Source organism: Berghia stephanieae, chromosome 5 (assembly GCF_034508935.2).
Source record: "Berghia stephanieae isolate SIO BIC M18660-M18661 chromosome 5, UCSD_Bste_1.3, whole genome shotgun sequence".
NCBI classification, from domain to species: Eukaryota; Metazoa; Mollusca; class Gastropoda; order Nudibranchia; family Aeolidiidae; genus Berghia; species Berghia stephanieae.
The window spans coordinates 44,899,616-44,918,846 of NC_088364.1; the positions used below are offsets into that span (position 1 = coordinate 44,899,616).

General features: G+C 36.3%; 1 protein-coding gene across 2 annotated transcripts in view; it reads right to left on the reverse strand.

The window, feature by feature from the left end:
• Nucleotides 1–866: 866 nt before the first annotated feature.
• LOC144972998 (syntaxin-8-like) overlaps nt 867–19,231 on the reverse strand; it is a 41,535-nt gene continuing 23,170 nt past the window's right edge. For both annotated transcript variants that reach the window (XM_078914914.1, XM_078914913.1), the window contains 2 exons: nt 10,075–10,210; nt 867–2,919 (listed from right to left, as the gene is read on the reverse strand). In XM_078914914.1, coding sequence (XP_078771040.1) covers nt 10,134–10,210 — 77 coding nt within the window. In that variant the 3' untranslated portion in view covers nt 867–2,919; nt 10,075–10,133. The remainder of the gene's footprint in view (nt 2,920–10,074; nt 10,211–19,231) is intronic.

Genomic DNA, 19,231 nt, shown 5'->3' on the forward strand with positions numbered 1-19,231 from the left:
TATATGGGAAGAAATTTATGCAGAAAACTGAATATTAATCAAAATCTCTTGAAGAATTAGAAAACTTTAGCTCTTTGAAGTCCAGGAAATGACATACATTCTTTGTTATGTGTTAAAGCATATTAATCTCACTCAAATTTTATACTTCAGTTAACTAAATTTGTTAAAAACAAATAAATAAAATAAAATATAGCATTTATATAGAGCAATATCCACTAAACGTGCTCAAAGCGCTTTACAATGCATCAATGACCAACAGCAACACGTAAAAATAGAACGAGACATGACGCCAGTTAGGCGATATTACATTTTTTCCGAAACGAAAATTTGAACAAAATATCAGTTTTCTGGATTTTGTTAATGCTGACATAAAACCAAATTGAGGCGATGAGTCACGCGTTTATTTGAAGTAAAACTTCTCTGACAAAACGTGAGTTTTATTTTCTTTCTTTTTCATCCGAGGACCGCAGTAAAGATTGCATATCCTGCAGTAAGACACGTCAGAGGCGTCTAGATTTTATAGATACAGTAGTTATACGTATTGTTACGGGGCTAGGACAAAAACAAAAGACGATTAACAGACGATTTGTTTACTGTTTCAAGTAGAAATAATGTCTTCATAATATGTGGCATGCAGTATTGTGAAGCGCATTGAGCATGGTAAAACCTAGGGTATTTGCTATACAAAATTTTCATATCTACACTAAAATAGTAAAACATTGACCATGAGGGAGGCTCAATGGCCCAACCGGAAGTTAATTTTGTAATTTTAAAAAGTACCACCCCCCGCCCTAAACAAACAACATAAATAAATAAATGTATAACCGTCCCCAATCATATCGGAAATAAATGAGGCAATACAGCAGTTTTACCTCAATAATATGTTTATTTTTCGTGCATCATTATTCAAACATGGCATGGAATTCTACATAAGAGCAATAAGAGACGAGAGACGAAAGCGATTGGACTTGATACAACCAGCCAATCTGGACGACAACTTGAGACCACAAAACGTTCTGTCATTCATTCATTGTGTATTGTTTTGATTCTCTCCCAAGTGTTCATATTATATAGTATGGTTGTTCTAGACACCAGAGTGTGATGGTGGTGGTGGCGGTGGTGGTGGTGATGATGATGATGATGATTGTGATGATGATGATGATGATGATGATGATTATGATGAGTGGAGCAACATCCTCCTTCAAAATTTGCTTTGATGAATGCATAGAAAAAGCTTACAAAACGCATACACAAGCGTGCGCACACACGGACACACAAACACAGACACAGAACATTAATACACAAATCACACACACACACACACACACCCACATACACACAAATGGGATGAGGAGGTAAAATTACGTCTTAATAACTCGATCATTTAATTTTTTTTTAACCTCCAAATAATCTCAATCGAAGACAAAACGTTCTCAAACAAACGACAATAAATGAAAATTATTGATGTAGAACGTGGTGTTGAAAGCGCTTGCAAAATTAAAAAGACATAATATTAGGAAGATGGTATATAACACACAAGACAGATGGATATGTTAGAAGACTCCGCACATTCTTAGTTCATAGGCACTTGACACAATGAAAGTGAAAGACAAAACAGAATAAACAGTCCAAGGAATGAATGTAAGAAGTAGGTGTTCTCTTTGGGAGCGGAGCATTTAACCCAAATAACAAGCATGGATACACACAGTCACCCACTGAAGCTGATATGACCTAAAAGTAATGTAAGCACGAAAAAGCAGGCAAGAACACATACATCATCAGACTGTAGCCTTCGTTACCTTATACAGCCTAACACTGGAACTTCTATTGTGACGTCATTTTTAAGCTTATGGAGTTGTCGTTAGTAGTGTTCAAGGGGGGGAAAATGACCTTATTGACTGAAAATTATTGAATACAACCATTGATTCGCAATCTTTTGGTCGTCGTTCTCTAGTATTTTGACGTAATTATTGGTCAATGTAAGGCTAGAGTGTGCGAAGTATGTGATCAGATCCCATAATGGGGGATACATATGATATTCCTATACATCCAAGATGCTTTATAATAATCAATAAACAAAAATCAATCAAATAAACGTCACTTTAAAATATATACATCACTTCAAAAGCATAATATATAAATCGTATGTCCACATTTAGGTGCTTCCCTCAAAGAGAATGAATGATGCTAACTTGGGCCAGAGAAAACAATGTAATCCCTCTCCAGGAGGGTGATAGACAACAGGTATTTTTAAAAAACAATAATTATTGAAATAAGAAAGAAAATAGACACTTCCAGAGGCGGCAGCAGTAAACCGGTTGATGGTGCAGAAAAGAGCCATCAATATTGTTACTGAACGTAAAAATGAGAAGAACTTTTTAAGATTGCGGATTGCAAGTCTTATTATCATGTTGCACCTAACTATTAATAATATACGTAAAATTAAAAGAAACATAGATTTTGATGGTTCTTTGCAGTCGTTTATCCCGTTTTTTGTCGTCGAATGGGATGTTGATTTATCGCAAAGTTCTATACGAATTTGCCAAGTCTAATTTAGATCCAGTTATCAAATCAACTGTAATTGACAGTGGAGTACATATTTTAAAAAGCAGATTCGAATTAAGTCAGGTTTCATATGACCGTAAACTTATCAAATTTTCTGAAATAAAGAGGTCTATATCATATTTTATTACACAATTAATACATTTACATTTTATTCAATTGCATTGTATCATACAACACGATATATATGTTCATATTAAATAATAATACTAACACAATCACAGTTTTCAAATCGTGATGGACACCCATCACATTGCAAACATCCATACACACAACATGTATATCCATTTTGATGGCGGTGTGTATACATCCCTGTGGTATATTGTCGTCCCTTACCAATTCGATTTATCAAGTGTCCTGGAATCAAGAGAAATACCAACAAAAAATATCTCACTTCATGAACAAATTATATGCTTTTAATAAAATGTCGATTTCGTCGTCGTCGTGATTATAATCATCATCATCATCATCATCATCATCATCATCATCATCATCATCATCGTCGTCGTCGTCGTCGTCGTCCTCATCATCATCATCACTATTATCATAATCATCATCATCGTCGTCGTCAAAGTTGTCGCCATCAACATAATTAAATTAACATTAAGTAATATTTCCCTAACCTCTTTGGATAAAAACCCATGCCTGATAACCTGAACAAATCCATTCCCAAAATGCATCTATATAGTCAAGACAACTGACTGGAGCTGGAATTGTAGAGCGATTAAACGTGATATGGCCCTATGTATTCTTTTTTCTCCTCCTCATGTTGGAACAGCTACGATTGTTTGTTTTGTTTTTAAGGGTCTTCCGGCACTTTCGACATATTTAGGTCAAATCAGAGCCAGTAAAGAGGAAGAAAATAGGAAAGTAAAATAATTCTAGAATTACAATTAAAGCACCAAAGAAAAAGTAAGACAAAGGGGAATGGTACAAGTAGGAAACAGATGCAGGTTCCAAGAGCAAAATATCATTGTACATAGTTTGAGATCACCTAAAAGTCTCATACAGGCACAAGCACGGGATCCCACTAAGAGGAACACACTCAAATGCTTACATTTTTCATTCAACAAAAAAAAAAAGACAATACATAATAGAGGTTTTACAAGGAAAAAATAATATCATCTCTCAAATCTTAGAATATACATTTGACTGTTTCTCTGCCAGCCCAAGGACAAAACCAAGTAATCTCATTGTAACGAAATGCTTCCGTGTAGGCTTCAGTTTACGACAGGATGTACGTCGTCGTAGTATTAGTTGTTGTTGTTATTGAATCCCTCCGGAACAACCCTTCTTTTGTTGATACAGGTCGTATCAGATCATGCACCTATGGCCCGGAAGTTTGAATTAAACTACGTAGTGTGGGTGTTATTGTGAGAAAGGCATCAATCTTGTTTTCTCCGTAAACTTATAAGCAAAGTAGGATCCCTGTATTCTACGGGAGTGACTTTGTTATGGTATGGCTTGATTGATATCTCGTAACTATGGGGCTGACGAATTTATTTATCCTTGATATGAGGATGTCCGGTATCAGGATGGGTTGTTGTTGTCCATGATTATGGAATCTGGGGGAGTTTTAAGGAATTTCAGATGTTTACGGATATGACTAACATCCGGTTGTGTGGGTAGAATTTTGCTTCGTTTGCTTGATTTTTGCCTATAAATGCCAGAGTTTTGAGCAGTTTCTTCAGACCACTCAGCGGAGTCTTTTAGGCTCATTGTCTCAAAAGAGACCAGACAGCGGAGTCTTTTAGGCTCATAGTCTCTAAGCGATAACCACAGCGGAGTCTTTTAGGCTCATTTGTTTAACTCTTGTGTAGAGTTGGATTAAAGTCTTGTGTAGACTTTGTAGTGCTCAAAGTTCGAGCTGAAACACGTTTTGTGTTAACTCTTGTGTAGAGTGTGATTTAAGTCTTGTGTAGACTTTGTGGTGCTCAAAGTTTGAGCTGAATCAAGTTGTGTTATAACTCTTGTATAGAGTTTGATTAAAGTCTTGTGTAGACTTAATTTGTGATTTCAATAATCTGTTCGGCTCTGGTGAGATTTTGAATAATATGTTGTGATTACAATTATGATTGTGTTTTGATATCAATATCATAATATCACTTTAAATTTTGATTCTCAATTAATTAATCAGATAATGAAATTAATTGTGTAATATATTCTTGTTGTAAAGAAAATAAGCTTTTCTTGCTATAAAGCATTATTATTTCATATCTACAAAGTAAAGCAATATTAATCAACATTAATAAATTGATTTGTTAAAGTAAAATAATATTTACTCATTTAAAGTAAACATATTGAGTGAGTTCGAATATAGATAGAGTTATATTCGTATGATTATCATATTATAACAAAATCATTTTCTTTCTTTAAAGTGAATGAGCCGTTGGAGGCTGGGCTTTAACAAGCCAACTTTAGGCTATACACTCATAGCTTGACACTAATAGAAACTGAACATTTGCCTGTTTTATAAGTTACCTGTGAAGAACCATTTGCTTATTTTAATATCAGAACATTGAGAAACAATTGATCTGTTTATGAATACTGTGAAATCAGAACAATTTCAAGAAGAGACAAATTAACAATATTAGAACAACCTTACAGTTTTTGTTGAATATCAAGGACACTCTTTTGGCTTTCTTCTACACGTCTGGATTGTGTTTAGTTAGTTAGTTAATTATTAGTTGCCTGTATGACTGTGATGGTTGCAACCTATCTGTGAGATTGTCTGATGTGGTAGCGGTTTGGTAAAGTATTGATAATTAATTGATTTAATTATATATTTTCATATCGCTTTCATATCATATTCATCATCACACCATCTCCATCAATTTGTCATCCATCCATTTGATTTCATACTTATTACATCTATCATTTCATCTTTATATCTCATAATATCTTTGTTATATTGTAATAAAATATATCTTCATTTAGCTTCAAAACCTTTATCAACGTATTGTGTTTGGTTATTGATCGGTGTCGTAGCTTGAATATAGCACACATAAACAAGGTTGCAAACTGCGCTACATAAGCATACGGTTTACGTGCGCACTTTGTGACATAATTTGGTGTCAGAAGTGGGATTCTTAGTGTTGTGCATTCAAGAGACATCGCGACCAAACAATTGTTGAGACAGGTTAGGGAGTTGTTTGAAACTCGAGATAGATAATATCTTTGAGCTTAAAGCAAATTGGTATCCATTTAATGGTTATAAGACTGTCATTATACGCAAGGTGTAATACAAGTTATTCTGGTAATTTTCATTTGTTCGGTTCTAAGTTGTCAGTCATCTGACATAGTGATACGGATCACTGACTTAGCGCGAAAGCGGTACTCGCGCTGTAAAGCCTCCATTGTCCCCCCTCTCCCTTTTGTAAGGAACGAAGGTGGTTGTTGGGGTAATTTGATTCCGTGTAGGAATCTGGGAGAATATTGTGTTGGTCCCGTGTGAGGATCTGTATTAAATCATTTGTTCTGACTTTCTATGCACATATAGTAAGTCAAGGTATTGATTCTGTGTAAGAATCTGGGTGAAGATATTTTGTTGATTCTGAGAGAGAATCTGGGTGAAGATATTTTATTGATTCTAAGAAAGAATCTGGGTGAAGATATTTTGTTGATTCTAAGAAAGAATCTGGGTGAGGATGTTTTGTTGATTCTAAGAGAGAATCTGGGTGAAGATATTTTGTTGATTCTAAGGAAGAATCTGGGTGAAGACATTTTGTTGATTCTGTGTAAGAATCTGGGTGAAGATATTTTGTTGATTCTAAGAAAGAATCTGGGTGAAGATATTTTGTTGATTCTGAGAGAGAATCTGGGTGAAGATATTTTGTTGATTCTGAGAGAGAATCTGGGTGAAGACATTTTGTTGATTCTAAGAAAGAATCTGGGTGAAGAAATTTTGTTGATTCTGAGAGAGAATCTGGGTGAAGACATTTTGTTGATTCTAAGAAAGAATCTGGGTGAAGATATTTTGTTGATTCTAAGAGAGAATCTGGGTGAAGATATTTTGTTGATTCTAAGAGAGAATCTGGGTGAAGATATTTTGTTGATTCTAAGAGAGAATCTGGGTGAAGATATTTTGTTGATTCTAAGAGAGAATCTGAGTGAAATATTTTGTTGATTCTAAGAGAGAATCTGGGTGAAGATATTTTGTTGATTCTAAGAGAGAATCTGGGTGAAGATATTTTGTTGATTCTAAGAGAGAATCTGGGTGAAGATATTTTGTTGATTCTAAGAGAGAATCTGGGTGAAGATATTTTGTTGATTCTAAGAGAGAATCTGAGTGAAGATATTTTGTTGATTCTAAGAAAGAATCTGGGTGAAGATATTTTGATTCTTAGAAAGAATCTGGGTGAAGATATTTTGTTGATTCTGAGAAAGAATCTGGGTGAAGATATTTTGATGATTCTGAGAAAGAATCTGGGTGAAGTTATTTTGTTGATTCTGAGAAAGAATCTGGGTGAAGATAGTTTTTATGATTCCGTGAGGGGAATCTGGGTGAAGCTATTTTGTTGATTCCGTGTGGGGAATCTGGGTGAAGCTATTTTGTTGATTCCGTGTGGGGAATCTGGGTGAAGCGTTGGTTCCGTGTGAGGACCTGTATTAAATCAGTTGTTTTGACTCTAATATACGTCTATATTAAGTCAATGTTTTGAATTCCGTGTAGGAATCGGTAATAATTGCCTGTTTTGAATCTGTTTTGGGATCTATATTGACCGCCTTTCGTTAATAAGGTTACTTGTAATACCACTTTATTCTACGTGAAAGTAACATTTACGGCAACAGTGTTGATAAACATATTGAAGTTTGTTTATTTGAATTTGAATTGGTTTGATTAATTGTCTTAGAGATGGATGTGGAAAGATTAATTAAACTTGGAGAAAAATTGGAGTTAAGGGGTGAAGATCTCCGTGCTTGGGTGACAGCCCAGTTACAAGAAGATGAAGAGAGAAAAGAGAAGGAGAGAGAACGTGCCAAAGAAGAGGAGGAGATAAGCAGAGCACGAGCTCAAAGACAAGAAGCTCTGATGGAGAAAGAGCTTGAACTGCTTAGGTTAAAGTCGGAGTGTCAGGGTTCCTCCAACAACGACAGTATGACAAGTGACATTCGATCATTTACTCATGCTCCCACTGTTAAGAGTCCTCGACTTCCATGTTTTGACGAAAACAAGGATCATGAACCACCGAAATGCATGACACACGGCAAGGTGGAGTTGAAGTGTGGATGTGTGATGCCGATGTTGTCTGTTGAAGGAAGGGACAACCATGAGCCCAAATAATTGTCGAGATCGATGTGATCTTGAGGCATTTCGATGATCTAACTAAATGTTGTACCAAATTTAGTCTTAGGGGGGAGATATGTAACGAAATGCTTCCGTGTAGGCTTCAGTTTACGACAGGATGTACGTCGTCGTAGTATTAGTTGTTGTTGTTATTGAATCCCTCCGGAACAACCCTTCTTTTGTTGATACAGGTCGTATCAGATCATGCACCTATGGCCCGGAAGTTTGAATTAAACTACGTAGTGTGGGTGTTATTGTGAGAAAGGCATCAATCTTGTTTTCTCCGTAAACTTATAAGCAAAGTAGGATCCCTGTATTCTACGGGAGTGACTTTGTTATGGTATGGCTTGATTGATATCTCGTAACTATGGGGCTGACGAATTTATTTATCCTTGATATGAGGATGTCCGGTATCAGGATGGGTTGTTGTTGTCCATGATTATGGAATCTGGGGGAGTTTTAAGGAATTTCAGATGTTTACGGATATGACTAACATCCGGTTGTGTGGGTAGAATTTTGCTTCGTTTGCTTGATTTTTGCCTATAAATGCCAGAGTTTTGAGCAGTTTCTTCAGACCACTCAGCGGAGTCTTTTAGGCTCATTGTCTCAAAAGAGACCAGACAGCGGAGTCTTTTAGGCTCATAGTCTCTAAGCGATAACCACAGCGGAGTCTTTTAGGCTCATTTGTTTAACTCTTGTGTAGAGTTGGATTAAAGTCTTGTGTAGACTTTGTAGTGCTCAAAGTTCGAGCTGAAACACGTTTTGTGTTAACTCTTGTGTAGAGTGTGATTTAAGTCTTGTGTAGACTTTGTGGTGCTCAAAGTTTGAGCTGAATCAAGTTGTGTTATAACTCTTGTATAGAGTTTGATTAAAGTCTTGTGTAGACTTAATTTGTGATTTCAATAATCTGTTCGGCTCTGGTGAGATTTTGAATAATATGTTGTGATTACAATTATGATTGTGTTTTGATATCAATATCATAATATCACTTTAAATTTTGATTCTCAATTAATTAATCAGATAATGAAATTAATTGTGTAATATATTCTTGTTGTAAAGAAAATAAGCTTTTTTGCTATAAAGCATTATTATTTCATATCTACAAAGTAAAGCAATATTAATCAACATTAATAAATTGATTTGTTAAAGTAAAATAATATTTACTCATTTAAAGTAAACATATTGAGTGAGTTCGAATATAGATAGAGTTATATTCGTATGATTATCATATTATAACAAAATCATTTTCTTTCTTTAAAGTGAATGAGCCGTTGGAGGCTGGGCTTTAACAAGCCAACTTTAGGCTATACACTCATAGCTTGACACTAATAGAAACTGAACATTTGCCTGTTTTATAAGTTACCTGTGAAGAACCATTTGCTTATTTTAATATCAGAACATTGAGAAACAATTGATCTGTTTATGAATACTGTGAAATCAGAACAATTTCAAGAAGAGACAAATTAACAATATTAGAACAACCTTACAGTTTTTGTTGAATATCAAGGACACTCTTTTGGCTTTCTTCTACACGTCTGGATTGTGTTTAGTTAGTTAGTTAATTATTAGTTGCCTGTATGACTGTGATGGTTGCAACCTATCTGTGAGATTGTCTGATGTGGTAGCGGTTTGGTAAAGTATTGATAATTAATTGATTTAATTATATATTTTCATATCGCTTTCATATCATATTCATCATCACACCATCTCCATCAATTTGTCATCCATCCATTTGATTTCATACTTATTACATCTATCATTTCATCTTTATATCTCATAATATCTTTGTTATATTGTAATAAAATATATCTTCATTTAGCTTCAAAACCTTTATCAACGTATTGTGTTTGGTTATTGATCGGTGTCGTAGCTTGAATATAGCACACATAAACAAGGTTGCAAACTGCGCTACATAAGCATACGGTTTACGTGCGCACTTTGTGACACTCATTCCAAGAAAAGACAAAAAGCAAGTTGGAAAACAAATATAGAAGTACAGAATACATATATTAAGTGGACTCCCTGTCCACTATGGGAGGTCAGGAACCCCACCCAACAGCTTACAATTAATAAATAGGACAATGTTATATGCGTCTAAGAAGTGAACGCTGCTTTACAAGAGGGAAGATAAGATAACACTAGTTTTAACCATCGGTAGGTTGTAGATTATGCCTGTATCTCTACAAGCAGCAACGAAGTATACTATCGTTTCCAAACTTACTTACCATCGTCATGTATGTCTGTTGTGGGTTGTTGAGTAGGTAGGCGGTTGGTTGGGGGATGTTCATGGTTTTCCATTGTAAGGCACGGCTATGATGACGATGATGGCGACAAATAAAAGGAGGATTACCACGTAGTAACCTGGGGATAAATATTGTGAATATGATGGTGATGATGATGATGATGATGATAATGATGATGATGATGATGATGATGATGTTATGATGATGATGATGATGTGATGATGGTGGTGATGATGATGATGATGATTGTCGTGATGATGGTGGTGATGATGATGATGATGATGTGATGATGATGATGATGATATTGACGATGATCATGACGACGACAGTCACGTTGATGGTAATGATGATGACAACAACGACGACGATAATGGTGATAGCAACTACGTCACGGTGTCCGTTACGAAGAGTTATAAATTAGGGGACTACTCTTTATACAAAGAAGACATTCTAAAAAAAAAAAAAAAAAGAAAGAAAGAAAAAAAGAAAACATAAAAAGAACAGCACAATTGAAGGGGAACATCACTACCTTATACACTGACACTATCATCACAACCACTTCACTACCACCACTACCAGAACATCATCAACCAACATCAGCCACCACCATCATCAACACCTTACATCATCACAAATACTATAACCAAAACCGTCACATTTTCCTTCCCAATTAACTTTTTAAAAACAGGTTATTCTACGTTCCCTTTAGAACGACAGCCAATCAAACCTAGACTAGTGTTTGTTTAAGTCACTCCTATAAAAGCCCACTCAAAAACGCACCGACCACACTTGTGTAAGCTGGAGAACTCGGGTACTGGTGCATTTAAATAAAACAACACATTATCCCAGACAGTGAATACACAAATCGTCTTGGCATTTGTCGTCATTTCCGGTAGCCGTTCTGGAGAAGACGGAGATGCATCTGGGAGGGTCATCATTAGAGCACCCCAGTCTTTATTTACATATCAGAGCATTTCTCACCTGCTCCTATTCTCACAAGTAACCCCCTGCCCAAATTCTTACTGACGATTATTTACAATGCTGTAGTTTAGATAAAGATAAAAGAGGGCAGCCACCAAAGAAAACCAAACAATACTGAGCAAAAGGATTATTCACATTAAAAAAACAAATCTTGACTTTTTTATGTAAAATCCACACTAAACGTGCTCAAAGCGCTTTACAAGAGGTCGTTAATCAACAGCAACACGTAACATGTAGAACGAGACATGCGCGCCATTTGTTTAAAAATCCGAAAGAGACAACACTGTTAACGCCAGGTACTCATTTTACAACTGGGTTAAGGTGATAGAATGTGAATAAAGAGCATTTTCCTAGGAATTCAATTATGTGCCTAGCGATGCTCGAAACAAGGACCTTACGACCCTATAGCGAGTGTCGTACCATTAGACCACATAGTCGCACATAAGTCTATAAGTTCTGCCATTAAAAAAATAAATGAAATGAAATACCGTATTGTGAGATGAGGCTTATGATATTTTACACAAAGACTACGACGACAACGATGAACGCCTGAGAAGCGCATGTTTGCAGTGAAAAATCTCGAATACCTTTCTATCCTACACTGATGGCTTTCAATTAGGTTAAATACGCACCTGTTCTGCCCGACAGATGAATCGTATAAACACATAAAACCATGTGAAACCTTTAATGGTTTTAGTCTGTCAGAGGGACGTTAGTGAGAACCTATCAGTCAAATGGCGATCTAAAAACAATATCAAAGAGCCGAGTGACGTGGACTTCATTCTTTCTAATACTTATAAAACGTTTATGGTCATGAAAAAGATGTCAGATAAGATTGAACTGAAAGAAAACGTTTACAAATAAATTGCTCATTATGTTTTCTCCTTAAAAACCACGGAATTTTTTGAGTTTATATAATACTGCAATTTTTTTAATCGTTTCCTTTTCAAATACAGTGAGACTTTCACTTTTAAGTTTATAATAATCCTTTCTTAAAAAAATATAGCATTGTGGAGAACATTGTGCTTATTTGAGTCAATAAAAAAATGGATACGGCGCACAACTCTACTGAAAGATTTGAAAATTAGAAATGTATTTTTTACAGATAGATAAACAGATAACTTGATTTCCTTTTATAATTTAAAGTCAGTTTGAAAGTTCGTTGAGTCAATCAGATAATATCATAAAATATGTACCGACGACACTTGGCTCCCAAAATCAACTAATTTTGACACTGTTAAAAGTTGTCAATTTGCGTCATCTATTTATGACATCAAGTATTATTATTACTTCCGTTGTTTTGTTGATTTAGCGGTGATCAGTTTTGTTATGATATGTTTGTGTGTGTGTGTTGTGTGTGGTGTATACATGTGTGTGTGTGTGTGTTGGCATTTTTCAGCAAATCGTGGCATTCATAGTGATATTATTCACTTGATCACATTAAGGTATTTCAGTCGCCATTTTGATTCTTTTTTTACAATTTGGGTTAGCTCGAGAGGTTAGTCATAAGTGTTATTAAAGGTGCTAGGGTGTTTGTTTTTCCATAAGTTAAGTAAAGGGGAGACATTCCGAAAGCTCCTACATCCCCAGTATTCTTTAAATTTGTATTTTCACCTTTGATCTTTTGTCAGCACGGTGGTAGAACAGCACATTCAACGTTCAAAATTCCAATTCCAATAACGGATAACAGCACCTGTAGCATCAGTCGCCAATCAGACACAGCTAAGTTACTGAAGAGTAGTTCTCTCATAATTTGGGATGAAGCACCTATGATGGACAGGCGTGTGTTTGAATGTGTGAGCAGGACATTTTGTGACATAACAGGCAGTTCAAAACCTTTTGGGGGCAAAGTGGTTGTACTTGGATAGGATTTTCGGCAAATTCTACCTGTTGTTAACAAAGGAAGTGAAGCCGATATATTAAGTGTCACACTTAACAAGTCAATTATTTGGAATTTTGTCACCATTTTTCACATGAACAATAACATGAGGGTTACTGATGACAATAACTGTTTTGCAAATTGGCTTCTCCGCATCGGAAATGGTACAGAGCCGGTTTTCAGCGAAATAGGAAAGTATTCTGTTAAATTACCTACAGCGCTATGCCTTCCTGAAAATGACCCAGAATGCTTGATAAATGCTGTATACAATGATTTGAATCTGAACTTTGCGGATGAACGTTATCTATCAGAGAGAGCAATTTTGACTACAACCCATGAAAATGTTGACAAAATAAATGCAGCCGTTCTGTCCAGGTTGACCTCATCAACTGAACAAATTTACCGCAGTGCTGATTCCATTCAAAGTGACTCTGACATCAACTTATACCCGATTGAATTCTTGAACGAACTTACACCTCCCGGACTTCCTCCACATGCATTACATTTGAAAGCCAACACGTCAGTCATGCTGCTTAGAAATATAAATCCTAAATCAGGCCTCCTAAATGGCATCCGTTTGTTAATAATTAAATTAGGTTCAAAAGTATTAGAAGCCAAGATAATTACCGGGAGTAGAGCTGGCGACATAGTGTTTATCCCTAGAATCAATCTGACGACAACAACTGATTCAGGCTTACCATTTATTATAAATAGAAGACACAGTTTCCGGTAAAATTGTCATATGCAATGACAATTAACAAGTCTCAGGGGCAGACATTAAGCAAGGTGGGGATTTTCTTACCACAACCGGTATTCACACACGGACAACTGTATGTTGCTGTGTCACGGGTCAGAGGCTATAGTGGCTTACACTTCATGTTGGGCCACACAGAAAAATCAACCGAAGATATACCAAATTACACAGACGACGTTGTTTACCAATCTGCCCTCATTAAATGATGATGAGTACAGTATCGAATGAAAATAGTTCTTTCCCCGCGAAATTGCGGGCTTTTTATAGTAATAATAATAATAATAATAATAATAATAATAATAATAATAATAATAATAATAATAATAATAATAGTAATACTGCAAGATTGAGAAATTAAACTGCAATGAAGTTTTAAATAAGCTGAAGACTTCTTCTTAAAATCGATGTTCTCTATTCATATTTATTATTCTTTAAAATCTATTCCCCCATGAATCCAAACTATTTTCCTATAGACATTGATTTTTCCGTGTTATTATTTGACAAAACACTGCTGAAGGCGGATGATTGTTTGTTTTGTTTGTAAGGGTTTTACGGCGCTTGCAACACATTTAGGTTATATTATCAGCGCCAGTAAAAAGAAAGAAAATGGGATAGTAAAAAAGGGGGATGAAAAATAATAAGAGAAACAAGATAAAATGACAACACAAACGTTTTGTTTTTTGGGGTTTTTTTTGTTTTGTTTTGTTTTGTTTGCGTGTGTGTGGTTTGGTTAGTTAATTACGTTCTAGAATATCGTATGTATATCAGTGGTGGGGTCAGATTGAGTACAAACGAGTTGTGTTACTCACTTCTCGCTGCCAAGGTAGTACACCGACAAAACACTTACTTCTCATTTTGGCTTGATAACTTCTCAGCGTTTTCTGGCCAAAATGAACAGCAAGTGCCACAAATCGATAGATTTAGATGACCGCAAACTAGCCAAAGCCAATTTACAAAACTTTGTATGTTTGATGAAGAAAACAATTCGATTTGATGGAATAACTCTTAATAACGTTAACTAAAATAGATGAGTTTCGCCCTTAAGTATATGGATTTTTATTTAAAATATTATAGACTAAATAGCGGTATAGCTAAGTAAGGCCAAACATCCATCTCTAAGTAAAACAACATTTATTAATTTAATCGCTTTTCCACTATAAAAATCTGAATCTGAAAGGGGGGGGGGGGGATCCGATTTTGGAGAAAATGTGTGACCCACCGTCTCAAAACGGTATTACGTTGGGATGAATCGGACATCTGAAAGTGAGTTTAAATGATAAAATTATGAAAAACATAACATTCTACATTTGTGTGTGCAATGCAAGATATATCATTCATTTTCCACGAAAAGGAAGAGAAATGAAACCAGTTTCATATAAATGTGCGGCTATGCGGTCTAGTGGTATGACACTCGCTTTCGGATCGGAAAGTCCTGGGTTCAAGCCTCTCTCGGCGCATAGTTGAGTCCTTGGAAAAGGCTCTTTACTCAGATTCTCTCACCGTCTCAGGTGTAAAATGAGTTCCTGGCCGTCCACGGCATTGTCTCTGTCGATAAAAATTGGAATATCGCCTAACAGGCGTCCTGTCTCGTTCTACATGTTACGTATTGCTGTTGGTCAGGGAACGTTTGTAAACCGCTTTGAGCACGTTTAGTGGATATTACGCTATATAAAAGCTCAAGTTTTTTGTTTTTGTTTTTGTTTTCTGTTTTTTTATTTTTTATTTTTTTTGTTTTGTTTTGTTTGTTTTTTGTTTTTGTTTTTTGTTTTATAAATTCAATTTTGAATGACCTAGTTCTAGTACATCCCGACGTAATACCGGTTTGAGACGATGAGTCACATTTGGCCTATATAAAAAATCTGCATACACCGATTATAACCGTGTAAATAGTAGGTAGGTCTGATTACCCCCTACTAGTCAAATTCTCAAAGCCGACTAATATCTCTTTTTAAAATGTCACGCTAAAGATGTTTTGACAAGTTGAATTAAATGAAAGTAAAATAAAAATGTTCTGGTCAACGAGAGAAAAATAAAACTATTTTGTCAGAAGCCGACGGGGCTTATTAGCTTTAAAAACAAACTTGATCATTTATTACATAGATAGAAACAATATCCACTAAAGTCGTCAAAGTAGTTTACAAGGGGTCCATAGCCAACAACAACACAACTTGGATGTAGGAGGAGACATGTTGCTGCTAGGGCGATATTACATTATATTATTTTTTTCGAAAGGGTCAATATTATTATCGACCGTGTACTCATTTAAGCGCATATAGCATGACCTAGCCATTGTTATGTTCTATGCAGGTGTTATAAATTATCATTTTATACCTGAGTGCGGTGAGAGAAAATGAGTAAGGAGTCTTTTCCAAAGACTCAACTTTGCGCTGCCCACAGCGGGATTAGAGAACTTGATCCCGGGGACCAACCGGTCCAAGGCGAGTATCATACCATTACCAAAAGACCACAAAGCCTCTTTACACCCCAGCGATATCGATATCCGAATATGAAAATTTTGTCGTAACACTTCCTTCGTTTTTTTTTTTTTTTTTTTTGTGGGGGTTTTTGTTTTTGTTTTTGTTTTTTAAGTTTATATTTATTTTCATTTTTGATTTTTTTTTTTTTGTTTTTTTGTTGAAGAGTCGTTTTGTTGGGGGTATTTTTTTTTTTAACTTCTTCTAAGCCTCGGTAAAAATTGAGTTTTTATTTACTAAGTTTAATTACAAGAGGTCTCAAGCCAACCGCAACACCGAACATGTAGAACAATACAGGGACGCTTGAAGTTGCTATTATATTTTTTTCCCGACAGAGACAACGATGTTATCGACCATGTACTCATTTTACACCCGAGTACGATGAGAAAATGTGAGTAAAGAACCTTTTTGTCCCAAAAACTCAACTTCGCGCTGCCTAAAGTGTTTGGGTCTCAAACCAGGGACCTACAAATGACAAGCCGAGTGTCATGCCACTAGACAACAGAGAGATGCACAGATGCAGTATTCAAACTCGGGTCTTCTGGCAGCTAGCATAATGCCATAACCGCTTGCTAATCTCAACTTGGATTAAAAAAACACTGTTTCTTTCCAACCCAATGGAGACATGACAGCTAAAAACACCATTTATAAATGTAGTAGGCAGAAAAGGGATATTTATTTATTTTGTATTTCTTTTTGATTTGTTTCATTATTTTCAATCAGGAGCAATCAAAGACCGAGAGCCTTGGAAGAAATTTAGACTCTGGGCTATTTAACCCCAAACAAACACGCACATTCCTGCAATGCACAAATATATATAAACAATCGAACCATCAATTGGCCACCTTCAATGACGTCTGCTAGATGCATCAGGCTAAGTCTACACCACAGAAGTATAATCAACGCGAATAACTAACAACACAACGCCGCCATTTCAAGAGTAATGGAACACGTAGTTTTCCGTATCATTCGTTAAGTACATAACGAAGGACATAAGTTTTTACAGTAACTATGTGGTATGTGGCAAGTAAGAGGTGACCGGGAATAAACTAAGATCCGGGACGTTCCAACGACGGCGTTCTTGCAACGTTGGGGAACGAGCGTCAGGATGGAAAAAAAAAAATTCAAGTCGAACACCGCGTTGTGGAACGTTTGAGCAGCGGTTTCAAGACAGTACATGAGAGTGGATAGGCTTTTGATGAATGAATAGAATGAATGAAGTTGGAAGCAGCTTCTGATACTTACACTACAATGTTATGAGCATCTACCCAAACTCCAGAGACTCTTCCACATTCATCTTCTGTCGGGAACTACTAGCCCTGTAGCGACGTCACAATCGACGTCACAATACTATTTTCAACCAGATGCTCTACAGTCTTTGGACCGTTACCACAACGAGTGTAAGTGGGCAACGGCGCCATGTAACAATAGTACAAAAAGACACTAAGCTCTTTGTTATTGTCTTCAGGCAGCCAGATAAGTGCTTAGTACTCATTGAATGCTCAGTAATTAACGTTAAAGGTTTCACATTGCGAAATTTGTTCGTTACAACTGCTTCGGCAGGGCAGAACCGATGAGCATTTGACACTGAACCGCATGTCATCAATACGCTTCAACAGTCATGACGTTACTTCCCTCGTAATGACGCATAGTAACTTAGCAACTAGGTCTAAACTATCGGAACAATAGCGGACGCCCTCATGAAATATTTCTCTGACGAGCATAAAAGTGATTCCAGAGGAGAAAAACATTATAAATATGATCATGTTTTGACTTTTATACATTCTGATCACATTACATATGAATAGTTCTAGCCAGCATGAAGAATAAAAAATACCGATTTTCTTTGTTTAGAACCACGCTGCTCGCCGTTGCTGGGCGACGTGACATCGGACTATTGAATCCAATAGATAGTCATAATATTGTGAAACACGATAACGATCAAAACTGCTGTAGTCAATTGACCAGCCAATTGAAAAGACGGGAGCCAGGAAAATCATAGGAATCTTATGTGAATAATCATCACTAAAATAACGAGTTAAATAATAAACCCATTTAATCGTAATGTATAGCTTTTCGAGGATATTCATTAAACATTATATGATTCAGAATTAACTAATATAAACACTGGACAGTCAGCCACAATCATGCTTGGATGAAGAAAGCTGTCTCGCCTATTTAAAAAATAATAATATTGAGCTTTTATATAGAGCAATATCCACTAAACATGCTCAAAGCGCTTTACAATGGGTCCCTTGCCGACAGCAACACTTAACATGTAGGACAAGACATGACGCCCGTGAGGCGATATTATAATTTTTTTCGGACAGAGACAACCCTGTTAACGACCAGGTACTCATTTCTAAAATGAGTACGGCGAGAGAATGTGAATAAATAGCCTTTTCTATGAACTCAATTATGCGCCGAGCGAGGCTCGAACCCAGGACCTTCCGCTCTGAAAGCGAGGGTCATACCACAAGACCACAAAGCCACACAATGGCAGCCATGTTCAACATGTGCCACGTCACACGCCAGACATCTTGTGATTTCAATCCATTGTCTGTATAGTCTGGTGACGTCTGCTAAATGCATTAGGCTGCCTCAAAATACCACATCGGCATCACCAGAACGGTTGATTTGTTTTACAGGAATTTCCATTTCAGTGCCTGTCACCTGTTCAATCACTTAACAATTCAGCAAGGCAGGTTTTTATTACGAGTTCCAACTCTATTATTTAAACTTCGAAACAAAACTAGAGCTTTTATATAGCGCAATATCCACTAAATGTGCTCAAAGCGCTTTACAAAGGGTCCCTGACCAACAGCAGCACGTAACAAGTAGAACGAGACATAACGCGAGTTAGGCGATACCACAATAGAGCAATTTATATGAGTCCAAAGGAAAAGTTATATCTAATATGGGTAGATAGAGGAGACCCTACCATTAGTCACACCAAATGCCATAAGGAATAGTACAGCGACACTTAATGACGAGGATTAGGACCTGCACCGTGGGCCTCGTAGTTCTGACACGGACTTCTATCTTTATCAT